Source organism: Myxocyprinus asiaticus, chromosome 14 (genome assembly GCF_019703515.2).
Source record: "Myxocyprinus asiaticus isolate MX2 ecotype Aquarium Trade chromosome 14, UBuf_Myxa_2, whole genome shotgun sequence".
NCBI lineage: Eukaryota > Metazoa > Chordata > Actinopteri > Cypriniformes > Catostomidae > Myxocyprinus > Myxocyprinus asiaticus.
In genome coordinates, this window is record NC_059357.1 from 6,631,085 (window position 1) to 6,656,909 (window position 25,825).

At 34.3% G+C, this 25,825-nt stretch overlaps 2 protein-coding genes and 1 pseudogene across 4 annotated transcripts in view; 1 reads left to right on the forward strand and 2 right to left on the reverse strand.

The window, feature by feature from the left end:
- LOC127451113 (rho GTPase-activating protein 17-like) overlaps nt 1–6,151 on the reverse strand; it is a 51,133-nt gene extending 44,982 nt beyond the window's left edge. For 2 of the 3 annotated variants that reach the window (XM_051715545.1, XM_051715546.1), the window contains exon 1: nt 5,818–6,150. In XM_051715545.1, coding sequence (XP_051571505.1) covers nt 5,818–5,870 — 53 coding nt within the window. In that variant the 5' untranslated portion in view covers nt 5,871–6,150. Of the gene's footprint in view, nt 1–5,817 lie in introns of all 3 variants that reach the window. The other variant, XM_051715547.1, reaches the window with a different exon arrangement.
- Nucleotides 6,152–10,878: 4,727 nt separating this feature from the next.
- LOC127451495 (aquaporin-8-like) lies at nt 10,879–14,391 on the forward strand (annotated as a pseudogene).
- A 4,784-nt stretch (nt 14,392–19,175) lies between these two features.
- LOC127451118 (chromobox protein homolog 8-like) lies at nt 19,176–23,227 on the reverse strand. The gene is made up of 5 exons (XM_051715555.1): nt 23,104–23,227; nt 22,917–22,960; nt 22,463–22,528; nt 22,256–22,322; nt 19,176–20,993 (listed from the first exon to the last, which is right to left on the reverse strand). Exons 1-5 carry the CDS (start codon nt 23,170–23,172, stop codon nt 20,208–20,210), a joined length of 1,032 nt encoding a protein of 343 aa, XP_051571515.1. The 5' UTR covers nt 23,173–23,227; the 3' UTR covers nt 19,176–20,207.
- Between the last annotated feature and the right edge of the window lie 2,598 nt (nt 23,228–25,825).

Sequence of the window (25,825 nt, forward strand, 5' to 3'; positions counted from 1 at the left end):
CATTGCTATGTGGTTGCTAGGGTGTGAGTGTTTTGAGTGCACTGCTATGTAATTGCTAGGGTGTTCTGAGTGTTTTAGTGCACTGCTATGTGGCTGCTAGAGTGAACAGTGTTTTTAGAGCATTGCTATGTGGTTGCTATGGTGATATGAATGTTTTTAGTGCATTGCAATGTAGTTGCTAGAGTGATCTGAGTGTTTTGAGTGTATTGCTATGTGGTTGCTAGGGTGTGTTTTTAGTGCACTGCTATGTGGTTGCCATGGTGTTCTGAGTGTTTTTAGTGCATTGCTATGTTGTTGCTAGGGTGTTCTGAGTGTTTTTGGTGCATTGCTGTATGGTTGCTAGGGTGTGAGTGTTTTTAGTGCACTGCTATGTGGTTGCTAGGGTGTTCTGAGTGTTTTAGTGCATTGCTATGTGGTTGCTAGAGTGATCTGAGTGTTTTTGGTGCATTGCTGTATGGTTGCTAGGGTGTGAGTGTTTTTAGTGCACTGCTATGTGGTTGCTAGGGTGTTCTGAGTGTTTTAGTGCATTGCTATGTGGTTGCTAGAGTGATCTGAGTGTTTTTAGTGCATTGCTATGTTGTTGCTAGGGTGTTCTGAGTGTTTTTGGTGCATTGCTGTGTGGTTGCTAGGGTGTGAGTGTTTTTAGTGCACTGCTATGTGGTTGCAAGGATGATATATTGTGGTATATTTTAAGAGCATTGCTATATGGTTGATAGTGTGATCTGATTGTTTTTAGAGCATTGCTATATGGCTGTTATGGTGTTGAGTGTTTTAGTGCATTGCTATGGGGTTGTTAGGGTCCTCTACGAATTACACACAGACATGTATCTGTTAAATGATTTAGTTATCTTAAAGTTTAGAATATCAATATCTTTATATATCAATGAATACAAATGAGAAAACAAAGAAATTCCATGTCTATTTCAATCAGGATGTTATCTCTAACAGAGATTCCTTTGCAGCAGAGGCAAAACTAACTGAGGCAATAACTTAACGAACTGTATCAAAACGTGGCGTCTCTGGCCTGGAAAGCAGCCATGAGAGCCGGGCCTGACTATTCTACCTCTTAAGCTGGATTAGCCTGGATCTGCATTCTATATCAGACGCTCTCATAGACTGTGACAAGCCAGTGATGAATCTACCAGCTGTACACGCCACTTTCTAGAAAACTGAATATAAATTATAGTGCATGTTGTAGAATACAATTTCTCGGTCTAAAATAATATGAAAAAATAGTCTGAAAGCAAAATGTTAGTCATTCACTTTCACTGCATGGAAAAACAGATTTAACATGAAAGTTAATGGTGACTAACATTCTGCCTAACATCTCCTTTTGTGTTCCACTAAGGAAAGTCAATCATACAGGTTTGGAACAACCTCAGAGTGAGTAAATTATGACAATTGTAATTTTTTGGGGGTGAACTATCCCTTTAAAAACTGTGAAAAACATTTCACCCCTATACAAAAACAGTAAATGTGCAAGGAAAGGCAACTTATGATCTTTCCCTGACACAGCGAAGCTTCCTCTTGCAATTTCTGAAAGAGCAAGTTTTGTCCTTTCCTTACGTCAAGCAAAAAAAAAGACGTCATGCATCTGCAGAGATCAACCAAACCTAACAATTAACATTATTAGTGGTATTTTCTAAGGCAAGCATCACTATTATTATTGCTCATACTCTAGGTTAGGGCTTTGAACAAACCCCTAACCCTAAGTATTAATTGTTGGCCTAAGTATTAACTTGTTCAGTCGCAGACATAAATGATGCCTCAAATTGTGCAGCCTGTTAAAGAGAAGCGATCAGACTTATGATCTTCACATGCTGGACATTAAAATAGGCGGAAAAGTCCCTAACATTGAAGAGGGACCCGAGCCATGCAATACTGGGTTTCTGTATTACTGTGTTAAGTGTAGACAGTACTGAATGATAGATTTGCATAAACAAACCTTCCAATAACCTGCAAAGTCACTTCAACTAAACAAAACAAGAGTTTTTTCAAAGCAATGTCAGTGGAGCACAGATTTATCTATTAGCTGATATGAAAAGGGATGTGTATTCCTTACTGGATGAAAAGCACTAGAGGAGTAACCATTATGGGTCAGCATAAAGGCCTGGTGCAAGGGTCTCCCATCACCAAAAGCCTTTACCATAGCAACAGCTTAACTGTACTACATTATGCAAAGGTTAGGTCTTATTTATTACAGCGACACTAGGAAATTGACTAGTTAGTCATTTAGCAGATGCTTTTATCAGAAGCAACTTACAGTTGGGTTATTCAAGTACTCAGGGACAAGCTATGGACACTAGTTGTCACTAGTTTAAGTACACATGCACTCATTTCTTGATGTCACATGTGCAGTTTTATGGTTTTTGAAGCAACTAAAGGTAGACCGATATATCAGTTTTACAGATTAATCAGTGCCGATAGTTGCTTTTTGGAACTATCGGATATTGGCAAAAATCGATGTCGATAGTTGACAATAGTTTTTACTTAATTTAGTCATTTCAAAATAAGAGTCCCCGTTGTGTTTCTGGCTTGTATATACTTAAAAGTCCAACGTTATGCACCAAATCTTGTTCTTATCGGGATTTTGGTTGAACAAAAACTGCATCTGGGATTTTATTCATTTTGGACTCTAAGTCTTGCCTGCCACAGTAAAGAAAGAATAAAATATTTTTTTTAAAAATTAATTTTTTTTACATCGATTTTAAAAACTATCGGCCGATTAATTCACTATTCATCTAAGGGTATGTTTACACGACAACGATATATTAAAAATGGAAAAGTTTTTCCTTTGCGTTTTTGAAAAGTTTCACGTACAGACGACAATGTTGTCAAAACGATCACCGTTCACACGGATCCGCGAAAACGACTGAAAATGTTGTATTATGCATGCCAGGCCAGTAGTTGGCGATGTCACTTTGTAGAGAAACATTACGCGCCTGCGCACATAAGCATTTTTCCACAGAGCAGTGAAAACAAACAATGAAGATGGCGATCGCTGGTCGTAGTAGTGATGCAGTAAATATACAATTTGCTGGAGAAGCGTCAATAAACTCAATCTTGAGCAGCACAAACACAGTCCTGTAGTCTGCCACTGTAGTTTTGAATGTCTCGCGCGTTGTTTTGAAGTACTCGCGTACATGCCTATAGACTGAACAAATTGGCGTTTTTGTATGTTTACACGGAGATGATAACGGCATCATTTTCAAAAACGTGCACTTTGAAACCCATTTTCAAAAGTTTGCGTTTTCAGGCCCCAAAATGCCGTTAAACATAAAAAGTTTTCCGTTTTTAGTTGAAAACATTGTTGTGTAAACGTCCCCCAAGTAAGTAAAGTCCAGGGGGGGATTGGTGTAATCAGGACTCAAGTCGAGTCGCAAGCTCCGAGCCCTCCAATATCGGATAGCAGGCCAAATATGCTTTACTCTATTCAAAATTACATTTACATGCAAACTATTGAAGTATAAAATGTGGTCCTTCATTTTCTTTCATTTTTGGACAGAAAGAATTGAGGGAGAAAAATGATTGGGAGAGAGAGAACACGAAAGTATAGAGAGAAAATGAACAGGGATCCACACAGAAGGGAGGAGATCCTAAGAGAACGATGAAGTAAATAGTTTAAATGTTGCTTTGAAAAATGCAACAATTATATTTAAAAATTTAAATCAACTTTCATTCAGTTAAATAAAAATGCTTGAATGTAATGCATCTTATTTCTCTTTAATCCAGCAACTACCATTTCTGTCCTTTACACATACACACATAAAAGAACCAAAAATGTATTTTTTAACTCAAAATATGTTTTAAAAAAATGTTGAATATTGCATTAGGGTAGATATAATCATCACATCTTAAACTGGTATAATTTTCAAAATTTTTGAAAGGATGACATCAAACTTTGACTTGCATTTAATGAAAATGTCCAACAAGTTCAACAGGTAATGGGGGGAAAAGGTGTTATTCATAATTTCATAATAAATAAAAAACACCATATGAAAATAAGCATCTAACAATGAAAATATATCTCTCTCATGTTTCTTCATTTTTGTGATGTCACACCATAGGACACATTTACAGTGCAGTTCAGTGAAAATTTTCAAAAAACAGTGAAAGAATTTTCAAAGTTAGTGACCCCTTATATTTTCTTAAATATCAGACTTTACACTACATAAATGGATGTATTTTTTTTTGTATTTATTTATTTTTTTTCAAAAATTGTGCTTTACAAAAAAATAGTTTTTTTACTGCATATTTGTCAACTACCCATATATACACTGGCGGCCAAAAATTGCTAAATTGCTAATTTGGTACTATAAAATCACTTGCCATTATATCAAACACAGTTGAAAGCTATTTGGTTCGTTAAATGAAGCTTAACATTGTCTTTGTGTTTGTTTTTGAGTTGCCACAGTATGCAGTAAGGTTAATATTTGGTCAAAAATGGCAAAAAAGAAACAGCTTTCTCTAGAAACTCTTCAGTCAATCATTGTTTTGAGGAATGAAGGCTATACAATGCTTGAAATTGCCAAAAAACTGAAGATTTCATACAAAGGTGTACACTACAGTCTTCAAAGACAAAGGACAACTATCTCTAACAAGGATAGAAAGAGATGTGGAAGACCAGATGTACAACTAAACAAGAGGATAAGTACATCAGAGTCTCTAGTTTGAGAAATAGACGCCTCACATGTCCTCAGCTGACAGCTTCATTGAATTCTACCCGCTCAACACCAGTTTCATGTACAACAGTAAAGAGAAGACTCAGGGGTGCAGGCCTTATGGGAAGAATTGCAAAGAAAAAGCCACTTTTGAACCAGAAAAACAAAAAGAAAAGGTTAGAGTGGGCAAAGAAACACAGACATTGGACAACAGATAATTGGAAGAGTGTGTTATGGATCTTAACCCCATTGAGCTTTTGTGGGATCAGCTAGACTGTAAGGTGCGTGAGAAGTGCCCGACAAAACAGCCACATCTATGGCAGAATGCTATTCTGAGATGCGGGTTGGTGCTGTTTTTGGCGGCAAGTGGGGGACCTACACAATATTAGGCAGGTGGTTTTAATGTTGTGGCTGATCGGTGTATACACTCACTTAGCACTTAATTAGGAACACTATGGTCCTAATAAAGTGCCCAATGTGGTCTTCTGCTGTTGTAGTGCATCCACTTCAAGGTTCGATGTGTTGTGCATTCTGAGATGCTATTCTGCACTACACGATTGTACAGAGTAGTTATCTGAGTTACCGAAGCCTTTCTGTCAGCTCGAACCAGTCTGGCCATTCTCCATTGACGTCTCTCATCAACAAAGCGTTTTCGTCCGCAGAACTGCCGCTCATTGGATGTTTTTGGCACCATTCTGAGTAAACTCTAGACTGTTGTGCGTGAAAATCCCAGGAGATCAGCAGTTACAGAAATACTCAAACCAGCCCATCTGGCACCAACAATCAAGCCATGGTCGAAATCACTGAGATCACATTTTTTTCTCCATTCTAATGGTTGATGTGAACATTAACTGAAGCTCCTAACCCCTATTTGCTTGAGTTTATGCATTGCACTGCTGCCAAATGTCAAACCTATACGTTCGCATTATATAGTGGTTTCATATATAGATAACGTAATAAAATGATTGTAATGACCAACCAGTAGTTTAAACGTTTATAAATCACATTTCGGCCCTTTAAAGTAGCATGCACTTTAGTTTATTACCACCACACACACGCGCGCGCGCAAACACTGACACTCCCGCATTAGTTTGTGCTTTTTTTTCCCCACACACCGATCAAGCATTCATGATTTATAATCATATAACACACTAACCTTCCAACAGTCTGGTTGGCGAGCTGTTTCATGCGGTTGAACTGTTTCTTCATCTTGATTCTTCTTAATTCACCAACATACAAAACTTTCAGAAGCGGAAAAGTCCCTCCGTTTGAATCAAGCTGACGGCCGCAAGCGCGTCGCTCCCATTGTGCGCGGAGAACTAGATCTGAATCCGAGTCATTTACAGCTTATATTCATATATAAACCACGCGTCAAACATTCTCCTTTCGTTTTTACTCTTCTCGATCTGTTCTCGGTCAGAGAATAGCAGTAACGCTGTGGAAATAGGAAGTGCTGTTCACTTCCCTATTGTAGCGCAGAGTGACATATGACACCTTTACTGCAGCTGTCTGATTCTACAGGCTAGTGGGTGGTTTACTTATTGTGGAGGTATGTTATATAAACTTAGATTTAGAATGACTTATGCGTTCATTTAAAGCAAATAATGGCTGTTAGAAAATAAGAAGAATAAATAAATTTAGTGAGGTTCAAAAATATTTAAATTGCACTTATAGCCTATAGGGTATTGTCTAAAATCAAGTCTTCATGACTTATTTTGCTTCTTGGGTAAATGTATCTTGTTTTAAGGATGTTTAGACATTTTACTGTAAAAGAAGACAAAGATATTGATTTAGAATAGGATTTGTGCAGTGTTTGTTTACACTCTTTTTTTCTTTTTTCTTTTCTTTTCTTAAGATTTACGCATTTAAAGTGCATTAAAAAAATCCATCGAATTGTTACATTTTCAAATTAAAAATTAATTTAAATTAATAACACTTATTTTAAATATTACTAAATTCAATCTGATTGAATTTTGTTATGAAACTGACATTTTTGTAAGTGACTGTAGATGACAGGTAGATTATGTATTTTTAAATAAAAAATAATTTAGATGAATAAAACGTAAAATTATTATTTTTTAATTTTATTTAATTTTATTGAATATTACTCAATTTCTTATGAAATTGAAATGCGTAAATCGTAAAAGAAATTACGTGTAGATGATATGTAGATGATGTGTTTTAAAAATTAAAAATAATTTAAATGAAAAAAAAAACAAATTATGATTTTTTTATTTTATTAAATGTTATTAAATAATACTCAATTCAATCTGATGGAATTTTGTTATGAAATTGAAATGCGTGAATCCAAATTGTTTAGATGATATGTTGATGATGTATTGTTAAATTAAAAAAAATAATTTATAATAATTTATTAATTAATAAAACTTCAATTATAATTAAAAAAATATATATTACTCAATTCAATCTAACGGCATTTTGTTATGAAATTTAAATGCTTAAATCTTAATTCATTTATTTTGTACGTGAAGATGATGTTGGAGGGTGGGAGGTTTTAGGCTAAAAGTTATGTTCAGAGGTTGTTTAGATGCCACATGCCTTTATATATATATATATATATATATATATATATATATATATATATATGCTTGAACTTAAACTGCGGTTCTAAATTTAATGTAGTCTGCTTCCACCTGGTGGTTATCGTTGTGATTCTGCCATCGTTGTGATTCCACATTGACCACTGATTTTATGTTCGACATTCAATATCGAACTCCCATTCATTATGTCATAATGGTCTTTAGATGCCTGGTGATGTCATAATGGCTTGTCTATTTCAGCTGGGTCTCTCATTTCTCTGGCTTTCATATCTTTTTCTCATTTTCCCCAAACGTTTAAAGGACTAGTTCACCCAAAAATGAAAATCCACGAGCATGTTGAAATGTAATGAAAGCATACAGTGACTGTCAAACTCCTAAAGGACTAAAAAAGCACCAGATGACAGAATTTTCATTTTTGGGTAACTATCCCTTTAACACACATTTCTGTTGCTGTCAAATAAATGTTATTTTATATTTGAAGGGAACCACAAAAAAGTTAAGTAAAAGCCAGAGACTAACTTTGTAATAGTGATATGTTATGTCATAAATAGGACTGAATTCCTTGGAGCCTTGGAACATATGCATTGTAACCTCTTGAAATCAAACAGATGACCTTATCATTGCTAGTGCCATGCTCTACCAGTTAAACAACAGAAAAATATCCACTACGGCCAAAAGTATTTGGACACTCCCTTCTAATTAATGGCTTTGCATTGCTATCCCAGTAGTTAATGTGAGAAAAAGTATGCTACTCCATACAATGGCATTATTGCAAATTGTGTGCAGATGGGTCCTTTTCTGTTCCAGGATGACAAATGCGCACATTGCAATGTCCATAAAGACATGGTTTACGGAGTCTGAGTGTGGAAGATCTTGACTGGCCTGCACAAAGCCCAGACCTGTGTCTTTAGTATCTTTTCCCTTTTTTTAATTTTTTTTATTTTTTATCTTTTCCCTTTTTATCCCATTACAAAAATAAAGGAGAATAAAAGTGAGGTCCAAACAGGTGTATCTGTATTCCACTGCTTCCAATGATGTTGTAACACTTCTTCAAGATGCCATCTTGGGTGTGGATTTGGTGGTGGACAGAATCGCCATCTCATACCCCAAACTGTTTCACACTCAAATTAAAACCAATCTGACGATTGCTGTAACGTAGTCGAAGAGACAATGATGTGTGATGAACCCAAGTGCAGTTTTATTTACAAACGTGATATCCAAAAAAACCATAACTCCAAACATGAACAAAACAAAAACATGAACTTGACTAAACTTGGACTTGGACTGGATTGGACTGGATTGGACTTGACTTGACTTGACTTGACTTGACTATGAAACAATGTTACATAAACACAATACCTGACAATGGACAGTGGCAAACATGAGGCTTAAATACATGGACAAGGGAGAAACATGACAATGACAACTAATGACAAGACAGAACTGATAACAAGGTAACAAGGCAATAAACCAATGAAAGCAAGACACATGAACATGGAGGGAAACATGAAATCACATGACCAGCGGACCACATGACATGAAACAGGGAATACAGGGAAACAGGAAATAACATGACATGGAACACATGACTATAAAACAGGAACTAAACTTCCAAAATAAAAGACATTAACACAAAACATGAACAAAAACACATAAAACCATGACATATCCCCCCCACTAGGCATCACTGTGACATGGCATGGAGCAGGCCCAGGTGTCGCTGTGATATGGCATGGATTATGATTAATGTTACATGTGTGCAATTATGTTTTTAAATACATCAAAAATCCAAAAATGGTAAAACATAAGAGATGTACACACATTTGTGGATGCTTTTGGTGCTCAATATCAATATATCTGTACTCAGGGCAGTTTCTGACCATTTTTTCGCCCTAGGCGAGATCCCACTAGGTTTTTTTAATGTGACAGCGGCCTCCTCATTGGCGTCCCCCAGCTGGTGGCGCCCTAGGCAACCGCCTAGTTTGTCTTTATGTAGGGCCCTGTCTGTACTACAACAGTATACAGAGAAACCTCTTTCCACATTTACCATTTTAATGACATCAAAATAAACCAAACTTATGGTTTTAGACACTTTAACTCACTTAAATATTCTGACTGTTTTTTTTTTGTTTTTTTTTATTCTTATTTTTATTTTCCTACTCATTTTAAGGAGCGAGTATAAATCATTTATTATGTATAAACATCTCAATCACATTGAATTAATCAAATGCACATATTGAGCATGCACTCATAAAACTCACCGAGCTCCCAACAAAACTCATTTAAATATGCTTCTCCGCTGGAAATGGTACATGAAACCTCTAAACAATACATTAACCAAAGTATATCTTAGCATAAGTTACATGGATGGCACTTTTACTTCGATTTTAAGGGAAAATTTTAACTCATTCTCCACCACAGTGTTCTCTCTCTCTCTCAGGATCAACAGTAAAAGAAAACTTCCATGCAAAGGCACCAGATATCTATAGCAGAAGTGCCCCCAACTGGTCAAATATGAAATAACACACATTTTTAAAATGGAAGTTGGGTCAACATGAATATTTTTGTGGTGTTAATGTAGCATTGATGAAACTGGGCAGGGGATTTCCATTTCCCACCCTGCTTTGATTTATTTGAGTTACCTTGACACGTCTAATTTTGTTGGGTTTACCCAATTCAACTAGGTTCTTTCTACACAAAATGTTTGTGTTTAGATTACATAGTACTTTTAAGTTAAGAAAACTAATTTCAAACATGTGGAACCACTGTCCACGACTGAATCAGCCAACAAGCTATTGTTTTGAGAGTAGCATACTAGAGCTTTGAGTGGGAAAATTCTATGTGAATTTATCTTATGTAGTCTGACCGGTTTAAAATCAAGCCTTCAGAGGCACTTTTGGGAAAATGTATTCTTTGTTGGTCCAGGTGCCAAGAGTGGGCCTTGACCTGCTCAGAAATATGTCAAGGTTTTAATAAAATGTCTTTTTTGTTCTTTCCACAATGCAAAGTGATCTATAAATATGTTCCTTTCACTCTTTAACACAGAATGAGCAATGAATTTATTTGCCAAAAAATATCTTTTGTAGCACATCTCGTAACAATTAAAAGCGTTAAATAGATCACAATGGGCTAGGACTTTCAAATTCTCTCCCCTTGACAGAGGTTAATATTTTTGCTCTTGGTGGGAAAGTAAATTCCCCATTATTAAGTTAATGTTTCAGGTAGTTTAACTTTAACTAGTTTTTACTAGTTTTTCTTGTAATCTACATAAACAGGACATGTTGCAGCATGGGTTAAACTTTCTGGTGTTGCTGAGTGTGTAAGCATGTTACATTTTTATTTCCTTCAGCATCTATTTGAAGCACTGACCAACATTTTACATTCATTATTAGTTTTAGCACTCATCAAAGATGATCAATGTTTGATAAGATATGTAGAATACTAACCTTCTGAGAAGAAAACCTACAAAGAACATCAATAAAAACTTCATTAGACGTGGTCTGCAAGAAACAATATACAACTCATTGACCATTTTGATGCTTGCTATCTGTCACTTACTTTCAACAATTAGTAGACGCCCTCCGAGATATTAGGACACAACCATTGGAACTACAGTTCTTTGGCTTTATTCAGTATATTCGGGTGCCTTTTCAGAAATGTCTAAAGACAAAGTGGAGCTTCTCAGCATAGTGAAAGCTTTGATGGATAAGATGAAGCAGCATGCAGTGAGAGAGCCAAACCTATATGAGCAAACCTTTCAGCTGTGTATAGCTGAGCTGGTTGGGACCACCTTCTTTGTGTAACGTGGAGGATGTGTTAAGGCTCCAACCTGCATTGGTACATGGTCTTGCAGTGGCAGTACTGGTTGCATGTATGGCAGAGATCAGCTGAGAAGAACTGTATGTTCCACATAACCCAATGTCCCAGATTACCCTAATCCACATTGGTGTATCTTTTTGTTTAAAAATATAAACTCTGAATGCATCTTTCTCTTTACAGCAGATCATATTTCAATCCACCATTCACCATAGTCATCTACCTCTGTGGTGGAATGGAGCTGAAGATGGTGGCACCATACCTGGTCTCTCAAATTTCTGGGGGTTTCCTTTAAGCAACCATGGCCAAGGTGAGTAATACTGGTTATCATCAGATTATTTTGTCACTAAACTATAATAAACTGTGTGAAATAAGATTGAATAGGATGATAGAATAGTACTTTATTTATCCCTTTGAAGGGAACTGAGGCCTTACAGCAGTAGACATCAATTAGACAATATCAAAGAATAAACTATAAATACACCACAATACAAAAAGACTGTAATCAAACTACAATGTATAAAAAATCTTGTCATTTCAATTTAAAAAATAAATACTAAAAATAGTGTTCATGCTACCTTAAAAATTTAAGTTGTGTAAACTTAAAAGGGAAAGTTGATAACACAGAAAATCAAGTTGACCTTAATCAATATAACTTGTTAAATTAGCTTAATGTCTTTTTAAGTAAACTTGACTTTCTAAGTTCAGTCAACTTAATTCTGATTAATTTCAAACTGAATAAAGAAATTCATATTGCATTTGATATTACTGATATACACATATGAAATAAGATCTATCCCATTGTCAGAGATTAAATCAATCCAGCCATTTGATGGTAAATTGCAATTGATGATCAGAGATCAGCATCTGATCCCTTTACCAATCAAGTTTGCATTCTAATCACTCACAATTTAATCAACAAAAAATCTCACAGAAACTATATTCAACAAAATTACTTGAGCTTTAGCTCAGCTTTCACTCTGCTCCCATAAAATAATCTGTTAAAATGGCATTGAGCTGCCTTGTCCAAGCATGCGTGCAACAATAGTTCCAACTTCCGCCACTGGGGGCAGCTGTTGAAATTCAGAAAATAGAAGCAGATTTGAGTAGGCCGAATTTTCGGCTTCTTACCACCGATTTGAGCCTGCGATCAAACTTAGACCTAAGCTTGACAAGGAGACACAAATGACTCTCAACTCTTTGCACGCAAATCACAATGATGGTGACAATCATCAAACACATCAATGAGTAAAAAGATGAGCTTTGAATTATTGCTGCATGACAAATATCTGAAAGTGACAACAAACACAACAACCAACAACATAAATAAAAGCAGCAAACATTAACAAAATGAAAAGTATGACAGAAACACTGCAATTTGCATAATTTATACATGTTGCAGTGCATGCTGGGATTCTGAATACGTGAGCATGATGTGCGTAGTTCTCTTATATTTTTTATTTCAGCTGATTTTTTTTTTTTTTTTTAAGTTTAATAACATCACATGTTCAGCTAACAAAAACTTGGATAATTGTGTTATATCAACAAGATCAAAACAGGGCAGTTATTCTAAATCTACATTTTAAAGGTGCTGTAAGCGATTTTAGCCATTCTAACTTCCACAAGACTGAGCCGTTGATTTAGCCACGCATCCTCTTTCCAAACACTGCACCGATTCCATTGAGAATGACACAAGACATGTTCTCATGGTTGTAAAACACAACAGTAGCAAAATAGCGCCCTCAACTGACAAATTATAAATCAGAATATGGCATTAAGCCTCAACTACAACACTATGTGAACGAGCAAAATGATTGACAGGCAGAAAGTGTCACTGTCCAAGGTTCGCGGACACCTTTTTGTTTGCTGTTTACAAAGTTTAGAGCTGTCACAGAGACCGGTGAGATATCTCAGAACACTTATTTCAGTGACATCTTTCAGGGAGTAGGAACATTTTTTGCATACCTTTCCATGATAAAAATCGCTTTCAGCCCCTTTAAATTATGATAACTAAAAGGCCACATATTTGTTTTTACAGTGTATAAGGTTTGGATGGAATATTGAAATATTAATGAATAATATAATTATATAAATAAATATTAAAGGTGCTGTAAGCGATTTTAGCCATTCTAGAATTTCCACAAGCTGTCAAACTGAGCCGCTGGATTAGCCACGCCCCCTTTTTCCAAAATCCCGCACTGCAAAGATACCAAATGAGCTTTATTGAGACCGACATCGAGCAGAAATGGTTGTGAAAAACAGCAGCAGCAAAATAGCGCCCTCAACTGACAACTGTTATGAGCAACATGGCATTAACATGGCATTAAGTCTCAATAATTTGCTGCAACTACAACATTATGAGAACACGCAAAATTATTGACATGCATAAATCTTCAGAGACCGTGGCCCGTGGACACATTTTTGTTTGCTGTTTACAGAGTCTAGAGCTATCACAAAGAGCGGTGAGATATCTCAGGACACTTATTTCATTAACATCTTTCAGGGAGTAGGAAAAGTTATAGTTACAGAGCAAAGTACAAAATATAGAGTTGCAAAATAGTGAATGCAAGAGGTTTTAGACCATTATTAAATATGCAACATTAACTTCATTTATCTCACATTGATGCATTTGACACGTTTCTCTTGGTTGACTTTCAGGGAATGACCTCAAATGAGAACTATGCCAAGGTCAAGGTGCCGCATTTACCATTCTCCAGGAGGATGACCACATTCTGAAGGCGTTATTTTGAGAAATTGCTGTGACTTGTCTAATTACCATGGTGGTGTTACTGGATGCAGTTAATGCCAGGAGCAAAAGTCCTTTGGTTCCGTTCATGGTGGGCTGCTCGGTCATTATTAATGTGCTAACGGGGTGAGATAATTTATTATGTTATAAATAATTGGCACATAAACACATCTGCTTGTGTGCGGTTTGGAAACTAAGTGATTCGCAATGGGTTAGGGGTGGTGTCAAGAGCTTTGGGACCTGCAGTGCTGACCAACTACTGGACTCAACACTGGGTCTACTAGGTTGGACCCAATTGTGGTGGGCTTATTGCTGCTGCATTAGTCAGGTAAGGCTCTTAATGTAGTGGATTGTAAAACTACAGTTACTGTAATCAGGCAATAATACATTGTGTGAGGAAACTTTTGTGAAGCGACTATGTGCTCCTGTTAACATCAACAGTTTTTTCTTGTTTAATTTTGACAGGATTAAGGTATATTTCAAATAATTGAGCTTTTTAGCTATTTTCTCTTCCAGACTTTTTCTTGGAGACAATAATATGCACTTACTGACTTCATATCCAGTACTGACTTTCAACCTTTCAAACAGACTTTCTCATTTTATTTAGTAAATTCCAGTTTTAGTCTCTTTTAGCTGCACTTACAAGAACTTAACTGAACATAGTGTCTCATTAACTCCCAACCAGTAATTTTGTATCATATGTGATTATATATATTCTAAATTCAGTAGTCACTTGTATAGAACTGTGTCGTTCTTTAAGGGATAGTTCACCCAAAAATGAAAATTCTCTAATTTACTCACCCTCAGGCCATCCCAGATGTGTGTGACTTTCTTTCTTCTGAGGAACACAAATTAAGATTTTTTTTGAAGAATATCTCATCTCTGTAGGTCCATAAAATGCATGTGAATGTTGACCAAAACCATTCACTCCAAAAAAACACAAAGGCATCATAAAAGTAATCCATAAAACTCCAGTGGTTTAATCCATGTCTTCTGAAGTGATCCAATCGATTTTGGGTGAGAACAGACCAAAATATAACTCCTTTTTTGCTATGCATCCCTAGTCTCCTTGGCGATCATGATTTCAAGCTCGATTACACCTCCTAGCACCATAGCGCTCTGCACATGCGTCAAGCAATAGGAAGTATAATCGCAACCCGTTCTCATTCCCTAAGCGTCCAATTTTGACGCTTGTGCATAAGCCGTCAGCGTCTGCATGATGATGCCAAAGGTCCTCCTCCACCTCCACCCATCCCCTCTGGAATCTGCGCCCCTGGTTGTGTGATAATAATGGTTTAGCTCAAGGTCAGTTCAGTTTACTTTGGCAGCTATGTTTAATCCTGTATAGGTGTTGAAGGCAATGTTTTGTAAATCCCACTCATTAAAGTCAGAAGCATGAAAGAAAGTGCTCAGGTAGTAATCAATTTAAAATGTAAAAAATATGAAACTTTTCATGTATGAAAACATGTATGGCTATTTCACATCAAATAATAAAAATAAAAAAAAACATATTCAAATTTTCTTTCATTTGTATTCTATTGTTTTATGTTTATACATGCACAATAATATATTTCTTATGTTGACCAATCAGTAGCTATAATTAAAGTCTACAATACAAACTCGTTTATGAGTGTTTTTTACATGTTTGTCAAGCCCTAAAAGTGCATAAATATGTAGAAACACTTGCTTAATTTTATATATAACAGCACCAAATGTGTTGTGTTTGAACCTGTTAATAACTATGAAATGTGTTACGCTTCTTTGCACAACATCAACAGAATGATTTGAATGATTGATAGAAGCACAGAGGCCTAACACATTTTGGGAACCTTTAAAATCAACATGTCAGAAGTGATGACCCTGTCAAATCTGTCACTCCATGTAATTCACCTTCAGTGGAGCACTTCTAGATGAGCACAGGAGACTGTTGGTAACACTTTATGATCACTTTCATTAATCTATCAACAAACATAAAATAATTCTTAAGAGATCAGTAGTTCATGAGCATTCAATTATAAAAATATACTGAAAATATCTGAATCGAAGGTTCCAACTATTTGAATATTCAAGACATAATAATGTTAAGCATTATTTAAAGTTTGCTAGTAGCTTAATATATATATATATATATATATATATATATATATATATATATATATATATATATATATATATATATATTATTATTATTATTATTATTATTATTATTATATATTTTTTTTATTTTATTTTATTTATTTTTTTTGGCTAAAGTTTGTTTTAGTTGTTATATGAAGTGTTGACTATTCTATAATATAAAAATATATATACACTCTAAGTTAATTAGGATGGGTAACTGAATTCGCTAATATTTAATACAGCTCTATAGAACAAGGTCGCATTTTTTTGGTTTTCAGTCCCTAATCAGACTGGAGTTCAACGCAAAATGTGAAACAAGTGAAAGGTGGATTTATGCTTGTGTTAAAACATAAAATCAGGCATAATATATTGTTTTACATAAGTACATTTAGCATAATTCGTCTGCATAAAAGAGCAACGACAATTAAAAAAACAGTTTCTCAGATTCCAACGGGGAAAAAATTAATGTTACAATTTCTGGTTGGTTGATTTAAAATTAAGAAGATTTTATATGATTTTTTCATTTATATATTCAGAGTGTATTCAGTAAAACATGCAATATATAATTTATATATTGAGCACTCTGTGACCATTCAAAATATGAATGTATGTATTTATTGTATGTATATTTTTAATTAATTTTAAAGCACAAATTAAAAGATGTCGATGACACTAGGATTATTAGGAATAATCTGCTGTATCTCAAGTGCACTGAGACATCTTGTGGTTTTTAGTGAACCTTTAACTTTAGTAGAAATGTCTTTCAAATCATCAGAATTTCACATTTCAATCCTGGTGATTTGAAATGACCCCGTTATTTATTTATTTTTTCAATATATATATATATATATATATATATATATATACACACACACACACACACACACACACACACACACACAGCCGGTCAGAAGTTTTGAAACACTTGACTGAAATGTTTCTCATGATCTTAAAAATCTTTTGATCTGAAGGTGTATGCTCAAATGTTTGAAATTAGTTTTGTAGACAAAAATATAATTGTGCCAACATATTAATATGTTTCATTATAAAACTAAAATTTTATATATATATATATATATATAAGCAGCCAATAAGTGCCCAACATAGATGGGAACTCCTTCAATACTGTTTAAAAGCATCCCAGGGTGATATCTCAAGAAGTTGGTTGAGAAAATCTGTCTGCAAATTCTAGGCAAAGGGTGACTACTTTGAAGATGCTAAAATATAACACAGTTTTGATTTATTTTTTTAGTCACAACATAATTCCCATAGTTCCATTTATGTTATTCCATTTTGATGACTTTACTATTATTCTAAAACGTGAAAAATAATAATAATAAAGAATGAGTGACCCTAAACTTTTGAACGGTAGTGTATATATATATATATATACACACACACACACACACATTTTCCGCTAATAATGTTGATAGTCTGATGTGGTCAGGTTTCTATAAAGACGGCCAAACAATCTTGAGCTCATTACGAATTACAGCAGTTCTTGAATATTTCAAGAATGAATGTCTGTTTATTTAAACAATCCAGAAACGACACGTTTCGATTTATGTTAACATGTTAACAATTTATTAATGTTATAAAGTAGGGCAGAACGGAGCTAAAGGCTCCTTTGATGTTATTTTCTCCCAAAACACCACTACCACAGTGCTTTCCTAAACACCTGCTCGTCTATACACTGCAAGATGTTTCCTGAGCATGAGATCTTCACGTGCACTGTCTTAAAGTCCCGGTTCCAGATCAGAATCACTGAGGGTGCTTCTAAATATAGTGGGGGTGCTCTGTATAAAGTGGAGATGTATTGTAATTACGCATTTTTAAAATATATTAAATCATATTTAAATGCTAGTAAAACAACGTAAATAACAGTTTGTTTGTTTTTTATGTACAAAACATTTATTGCTTCGTTTTGTTTTTGTTTTTTTTTCACATGATCTGTCGCTGAAAATACAGCAAAATGCTGCGCGTGCAGATTAGAAGACTGATTTGCACAATCATACACGTTTATACATTTTGATGCAGCAATTGTGTGTTCACAAACTGCAGGGATTTTTGTGTGTTTGCTGGGATTCAAGGAAATCTGCAGTATTTACAGTATTAGTCTTACATATTCAACTGAGCAGGTGTGTGCGATTATTTTGGTACAGGGGCCACATCAGACATTAAGTAGAACATGGAAGAGAAAAGAGAAAACATTCTGCATAGTTGTATCTTTTAAGCCCAGACATGCACATTTATTTCAAGACAAAATACTTCATCATTTTTAGTTTTGTTAAAGGCCATTAAATCAAAAGTTTTTAATAGCTGTCCAATAAGTGAAAGGATGGTATTTGGGGTAAAAATCCCCTCTGTTGCAGAGACTAAAGGCCCATATAAAACACATTGTTTTTCTGAAATGGGGAGAATAGATTTGTTCTGAAAAATGTTCAAAGTGGGCTCACATTGACTGATCCAATCACATTGGAGATTATTTGTTTATAGAATACTCGAGATGTTATAAAATATCAAATGTGATTGAAATTAACAGGAAATTGTGCACCCTTTTCTGAAGTTGAGTAAGCATCGTCTTGTTACTCGAAAAAGCATGATGCTGTCTCAAAATTATTTGCATTAGTTGATGAACTTTGCCCTATAACTGTTGCCCATCTACACGATATCACTGTAACTCCAAGTGTGGGGTAAAACGCTCCCTCACCACCTTTTTTTAAAAACTGAATTTTAATCAAAACAACCTTCCGCTATTATTGTTTTACACAAATGATTTTGCTCCATCAATGTTCAATGAAAAGAAATAACTTTTTCGATCTTGATATATTTTGTGACCAGTAATAAAAAGGACATTTTCCTTTGTGGTGTGCCTTTTGCCCCGTTGTACCCTTCTGTTAAATATTTTAAACATCATACAATATTAATACAATATTAGGCATATTTGGTCACGCGCATAATAAAATGACTCTTTAGACCATATGGTTCAATCTGCATTGGTGGGACGTCAGTTTAAAATGTAGCCTATTCAAAAAGTGAAAACTTGAGCTCCAACTCCGCCACATTTGTGTCATTGAGCATGATTTGATCAGTTGCCAGCTTGTTTCCGTCCTTCAAACCTGTAGGCTCTATCAATGTAAGACAAACTTATAGAAACAGGTAAATGCTGTTAGAGACACTGGAGATGTTTTAATCTATGATTAGATCGCAGCTGTGTGTCCTGCGGATTCTGACTGAAAGAGTTTAGAAGGTTAATAAAAATCCCGGGACACGTTGTTCATGGGTGAAAATCAGTCTATTTATTTGCTTTTGGGCAATTTCATATTTTCAATCATTGTGTAAATAGGTTTATCCTCAATAATGAAAAAAGGCTCCTAGATAAAGCTAAAATAAATATTTATTTTTAAGTAGATTGTAGACTTCGATACACATCTCTGTCAAACTAAAGGCCCATATAAAACACATTGTTTTTCTGAAATGGGGGGGAATAGATGTGTTCTGAAAAATGTTCAAAGTGGGCTCACACTGACTGATCCAATCACAATGGAGATTATTTGTCTATAGAATACTCCAGATGTCAAACTCTGAACTCTTGTTTACTCTAAACAGTTTAATATGTAGGTAAATATAATTTACTTTATAATAATTTTAAAGAACACATTTTTTGTACCTTTATCGACCATTTCTTACAGAATTATTTTCTTTAATTGATTTTTCTTTAGGGAAATTCATCCAATTTATGTTCATTAAAAAAAAGGAAATAAGTTCTTAAATCTTAAATGCTGGTGCCTTAAATACTAAGGCCTAACTATGTAACTTATTTCCCTTTTTTTTTATTTATTTATTTATTTTTTTTTTTTTAAAGGTTGTGCTTTAATACAGACTTCCTTTTTTTATAGACCAAACATATACAAAATCTGACCAAAAAAAACAAAAAAACAACACAAAATATATTCATAAAAAGTGGGACCATATGTCCTCTAAAAAGGTGCATTTAGTAGAAATGTTAATATGTGTTAGCATCTATGTATACATTCATTATAAAGCTGAAAACGGCAACAAAAAGGAAAGATCGTATCAACTTAAATCTGGGAAATAGAAAAATAAACTACATTTTCATAGAAAATTTGAATGAAAATGAAAGCTAAACATAGACTATATATATATATATATATATATATATATATGCATTATGTACATGATTGCAAGTCTTTACTGTACAGTTACAGACTAGAAATTATTTATAAATGTAGGCTGTTTCTATTTGGAGTACAATAATTCACTTATACAAAAAGTAAAATGACATCATCTGTTTTCTTTAAAGAAACCTTTGTCAGTTGAGCTCTCTTTAATGGTCACAGTCAAAGACTTATTTGTTATATCAGTAACGATGATTTTCTCCATGTTCTTCAAACAGGGCAACCAGGACTCGTCTGTTTCGTCTACAAAACTCAATGGCAGTTGCTCCCTGGTTTGATCGGGTCGAAATAAATTACTTTTAGGTTGTTTTATCTTGGGTTTATGATGTATGGCACCACTAAAGCTGTCCTTCGATCGATGTCCCAAAATATCAACCCCTGGTTTCATGATGTTGCCACCAAGTTTGAAATTTTTCTCACCCGACCTACTTCCCATTTGCTTTTTAACATTGCTCGATTCCGCTTGGAACTTCTGCGATAAATGCATAATGTCACTGTTAGATGCCTCTCCCGATTTCACCATTTTGGAAGGCCTGTAAGACAACGATTCATCTGCTTTTCTTTTAACGCTTTCAGTAGATGAACCTCCAGTTAGACCCAAGGTGGGACGCAATTTTGGTTTTGGTCCTCGCTTTTTCGGCGAATTGGCAAAATCCAAAGGGCGTTGTGCTGCCGACGAAGGCGTCAGCGGGTTTCTCTCGGGGTCTGGAGGTCGGACGCGAACACTTTCGCCTCTATTGACGGTGCTCGGTGGAAAAATGGTTGGCACGACTGTCCGTAGTCCCTCGCGTGCTCTAGGCGTCACAACCGGCTCTGCGACCGGAAACGACACCTGAATACCTTGAGAAATCTCTCTCAACTCGTAGTTTTTGCCTTTAGCTTTAGCTTTTGCCTAAAAACATAAAGAAAATATTATTTCATTAAGCACAATATTTTTCAACATATAAACTCACAAAAAGATAAATAAATACACTAATACGGTGAAATAATAGGGTGATATCAGCTAAAGTGGGCCATCAGGTAAAATGGGCCATTTAAGGTTAGAGCAAGTCTGCTTTTTCATAATTCCCTCCTACAAAAATTCAAATGGTGCTGCCACAGTGGTGCTTGATCTGTTAAAAGTGAATTGATTGGTTTAAGGCTGCTAAGGTGGGCGGGGCAAGACTTCAAAGGCAGACTGTGACAAATCAAACTTTATTCTCAAGTAATAAGCTCATAAGTGGAAAATACTAAAGTTACAGGACATATTAAGTGTTTCATTTTAAGTGTTAATGAAATACAATGTTTGATTTACATCAAATAAAATTCATTTATAAGGAAAATGCAATTTCATGTGGTGGCCCATTTTACCTGAAGGTGCTAGATAAAATGGGCCACTTTCCAAATAGACTTTAAATGTGTTTTGATACAGCTCATCTTAACAATATTTTATATTTCTCATCAACAAAATCATACATGTATACAACACCATATTCCATCTAACACCCCCCCCCCCCCTTTTTTTTTTTACCAGACATAATGACAAGTGAGAAAAGAAAGGGAGAGAGCTGAAAGGGACAGAAAGTATAAAGAGAAGGAATGCCAAAGAGAGGAAAATATTTAATCAGTGTATTGAGGAAAGAATGAAATGATTAACTTTTAATTTAATTTTATGATTGTAATGTTATAAAGATTGTAACAAATATCCCATTTATAAAGTGTTGATCTAATGTTTTTAAGAGAGCAACCTTTAAGTTTTGTAATGCTACACAATTTAAGAAACATACAGACATGCACACACATTGTCCTGCTATACCTTTGTCATGTCAATTTGTTTTAAAATGAATTGAATTGTTTATTGATTCATTGGCATGTTAAGATTGAAATTTTCTAGTCCATTTAACCTGATAAAGCAGCCCATTTTATATGATAATGGTTGTCTTTTTGGGAGACCTTTGACAAGTTAATTGCTGTTAATTTTTTGATCACACATAATGTATACAGAATTATAAAGGAGACCTGAAATAACAAAAATAAACATGATTTGATTTTATGCCCACTTGAAATGTTTTTAGAGGATTAACCAAAAACTGGTCCGTTTTAGCTGACTTTATTAATTTATCTTATATTACTATTCATTTTTACTATACATATGTACACAACATATTCGCTCACCTTTAACAAGAACGTTTCAGGTTTGGGTCCCCTCTTTTTTGGCCCGAATAGTTCCCTCTCACGCTCTCTAAAATAGAAAAGGATGTATAAATATCACAAAGCATTCGGAGAATAAACAGGCCACACGGATGTTTTAATAAAACAACCAAAAGAGCGTATTAGTTCGTTAATTACAGCATTTTACAGAAATAACGGAGACACACAAACCTCTCTTCAAAAGCCGCGAAAAGGCGCTCATCTAGAATATTTTCCTCCGGTTCCCAAGTGCTGTATCTGCACCAATAATTGCAAGCTCAATTATTAGCAACTCATAACGGACAATGAACAAAAACAGTGGAAAAAAAATATTATTACTATTATTTTTTGCGTTTCCATTTGAAGTATCAGATATTTTAATGCATTTTAATAGAGTAAATATGCATGCATAACACGCATTAATTCTAATATAAATTGTTTAAGCAATGAAAAGCCTTTTTTTAATCATGCCAAAAAAAAAAAGAAGGACAAAAAAAAAAAAAAAAAAGCTTCTTGAACCATCACTGGCCTACGTTCACCGGAGCCCCGTTACACAGTGCCTGTCTGCAGCCGTGCTAACATTCAACGGGCCTGTAACAGCATCTTCCGTTAGAATCTCTACCGTTTTGGTGCCATTTCCACTCACTTTTGAGACCAGCCTTTCCATTTGACCAGATACTCCATCCGTCCCTGTAAATGAAACCGCAGACAGGCTCAAATTGACAAGCTAACGCTGCTAAGCTAACCTATAGCGTATAAAATATCACTTCAGCAGTCATAAACATACAACCAGCTGCCTTTAACGGAACGAGAAGGTCGGAAGGACCACTTACCCTCCTAATGCGCCGTTTAATGATGGATTCGGCGGCGAAGACCCTCTCCCCGACGGCTGAGAGCTCCATGTTTACTTCTACCCTCGCAGCTATTTTTTTTTTTCCACAGCCCTCTCTGCCTGAATGATCCTCGGTAGCCCATAATACTCTCTCCGAAGAGACGTCATCACGTTCTAAACTGTTACCATGGCACTGCAGCCGCTCGGGGAGGGAGGAGTCAAATCATCATGGACACGTAGAGGAAAAACGAACGCGAATTAGAAACTGTTCGAAAATGAAATGTTTAGTGTTTTACCTCGTATACTTGTCTCAAAGAACTTATATATCGATAAGTCCCCTTTTAGTCGCGTAAGCACGCAGTCGTGAAAATATCTGGGAAAAGTTCTTTGATCACTCGATGTGAAAATGTCCAGAGATCCCGTGAGTGATACGATACAGCAGGTGTTGCACGCGGTGGAAAGCTACGGGACATCTCGATTCTGTATTTCCCACCATGTGATGCCTTCCCGCACAAATAACGTGTCGAAAGAAACGTTTGGAAGCAATAGCCTTCATTTTATTCAACGCACCTAACAATGTCAGATTTTTAAAATGCTAATCTTTAACAAAAATAGGCTTGAATAAACACAAATAAACAATAAACCAAAAATAACAATAATAATAAAAAATAATATCAATAAATCCGTATTTAGCGCAGAGTATTGATATTTTTCTCTGTACCTCTCCTAATCTCCCTAGTACCAACCAAGTGAAATCTAGATAGGTCTCATTCTTTATACTTCAACAACAACAAAAATATAAGAAATATAATAATTATCAACAATAATCATAATTATTATTATATTATAAAATAACCTGTCCTTACGTCGGATAAACGTTTGTTATAATCTTGATTGTTTTTAATTAAACATTTATTTTTCGTTTGGCTATCAAACCATGTTTTTCCAAAAAAGTGTTTTTCTTTCTGAAATATCTATATCTATATATATAAATTATATAATAAAATATAAAATATTTTCCCACCCATGTGATGATTGGATTGGACATGATTTGATACCACTAATCTGATTTAATTTGAGTGATTCATTCGATTGTTGCGTTATTTGTTTCGATTCGATTAATTCAGAATTTTCTTGGTTTCAAATTATTATTGTTGTTGTTTTGACGAATATAAATAAGCAGTCGTAACTTCCGTTTTTAACCCAGTATTTTTAAGGAGAAATCGTATTTATTTATTTTTTATTTTTATGTCTAATCAAGACCAAATTGTTATCGAAAAAAATAAACAAATATATTTAATGACAAATAAAACACAAATAGTGGTTAAATAATTGGCTGGTTGATTTGATCAATTATAATAGGGCGACAAGAAATCCTCAAGATTTAGAATAGAAAAAGCGATGGAATAGAATTAAAGGCAAATTATTTATTTATTTATTTACAGTTTGTTCAATCCAAACTGGCCCATTTTATTTGAGTGATCCAAACATTTGGGTTCATTGAATCGATAATAAAACAGCCGCAATGGAGTCGAGACAATAAAGATTTAATCGCATATAAATAACACAACAAATAAACAACGAAATTGGATAAAGCTACGCCAAGTGCTTGTGTTGTAAGTAGTTAATTCCACAGAGCCTCTAAAGACTCAATTAGTCACGAATTATCATTATTATTATTATTATTATTATTATTATTATCATTATATTTATTATTATTATTATTATTATCATTATTATTATTATCATTATTATTATTATAATTATCATTATATTTATTATTATTATTATTATTATCATTATTGTTATTATTATCATTATATTTATTATTATTATCATTATTATTATTATTATTATCATTATATTTATTATTATTATTATTATTATTATTATTATCATTATATTTATTATTATTATTATTATTATCATTATTATTATTATCATTATATTTATTATTATTATTATCATTATTATTATTATCATTATCATTATATTTATTATTATTGTTATTATTATCATTATTATTATTATTTTTATTATTATTACTATTATTATCATTATTTTTATTATTATTATTATTATTATCATTCTATTTATTATTATTATTATCATTATTATTTTTTTTATTTTTATTTTTATTATTATTATTACTATTATTATTATTATTATTATTATTATTACTATTATTATTATTATGGCCTTTTTTAATGAAAGCTCAAATAAAGAGAAGCAACAAAGAGAGGAAGATACGCCTTTACGAACAGAAAGGAAACAGTTTCTTGAAAGTTTTTTTTACTTCGACTAGATGAAAATTAGTGATCTTATTTGGTTCTCTGGCGTTTATTGGTCCAATTAAATACTTTTAATCGCTGGAATGAAGTACACAATGTTGCAGTTTGGACATGGTCTCAGGTTACATGTTGTCCAACGCGTCGATAATGTCGTGTTATTTTCTTCAAGTTAACCTTGACTCTATTCCTTACTCCATTTAGCTATTTTTCAAGCCGTTTCTCTGAAACTGGTCGGAAAGATAAGTTACAGATAGGCTACATAAATAGCAATGATAAAGCAGCACAAGTAATATTTCTGGGAAGGGGAAACAGGGTTGAAAGGTTTTTCTTTCTGTAAAAATAGTGAATTATTATTTCTTGTTAGGGCAGAATTGTGACAGTTCACAACAAGACAGCTCATTGTTGTGACTGATTGATTACCATCCTGTTGAA

Bases quoted from the DNA above. Each gene is read 5' to 3' on its own strand.
- LOC127451118 (XM_051715555.1), bottom strand. From the start codon at position 23,172: ATGGAGCTCTCAGCCGTCGGGGAGAGGGTCTTCGCCGCCGAATCCATC. The intron at 22,961-23,103 runs GTAAGTGGTCCT...TTTCATTTACAG, and splicing joins TTAAACGGCGCATTAGGAGG to GGACGGATGGAGTATCTGGT. The intron at 20,994-22,255 runs GTGAGCGAATAT...TTATGTTTTTAG, and splicing joins CTGAAACGTTCTTGTTAAAG to GCAAAAGCTAAAGCTAAAGG.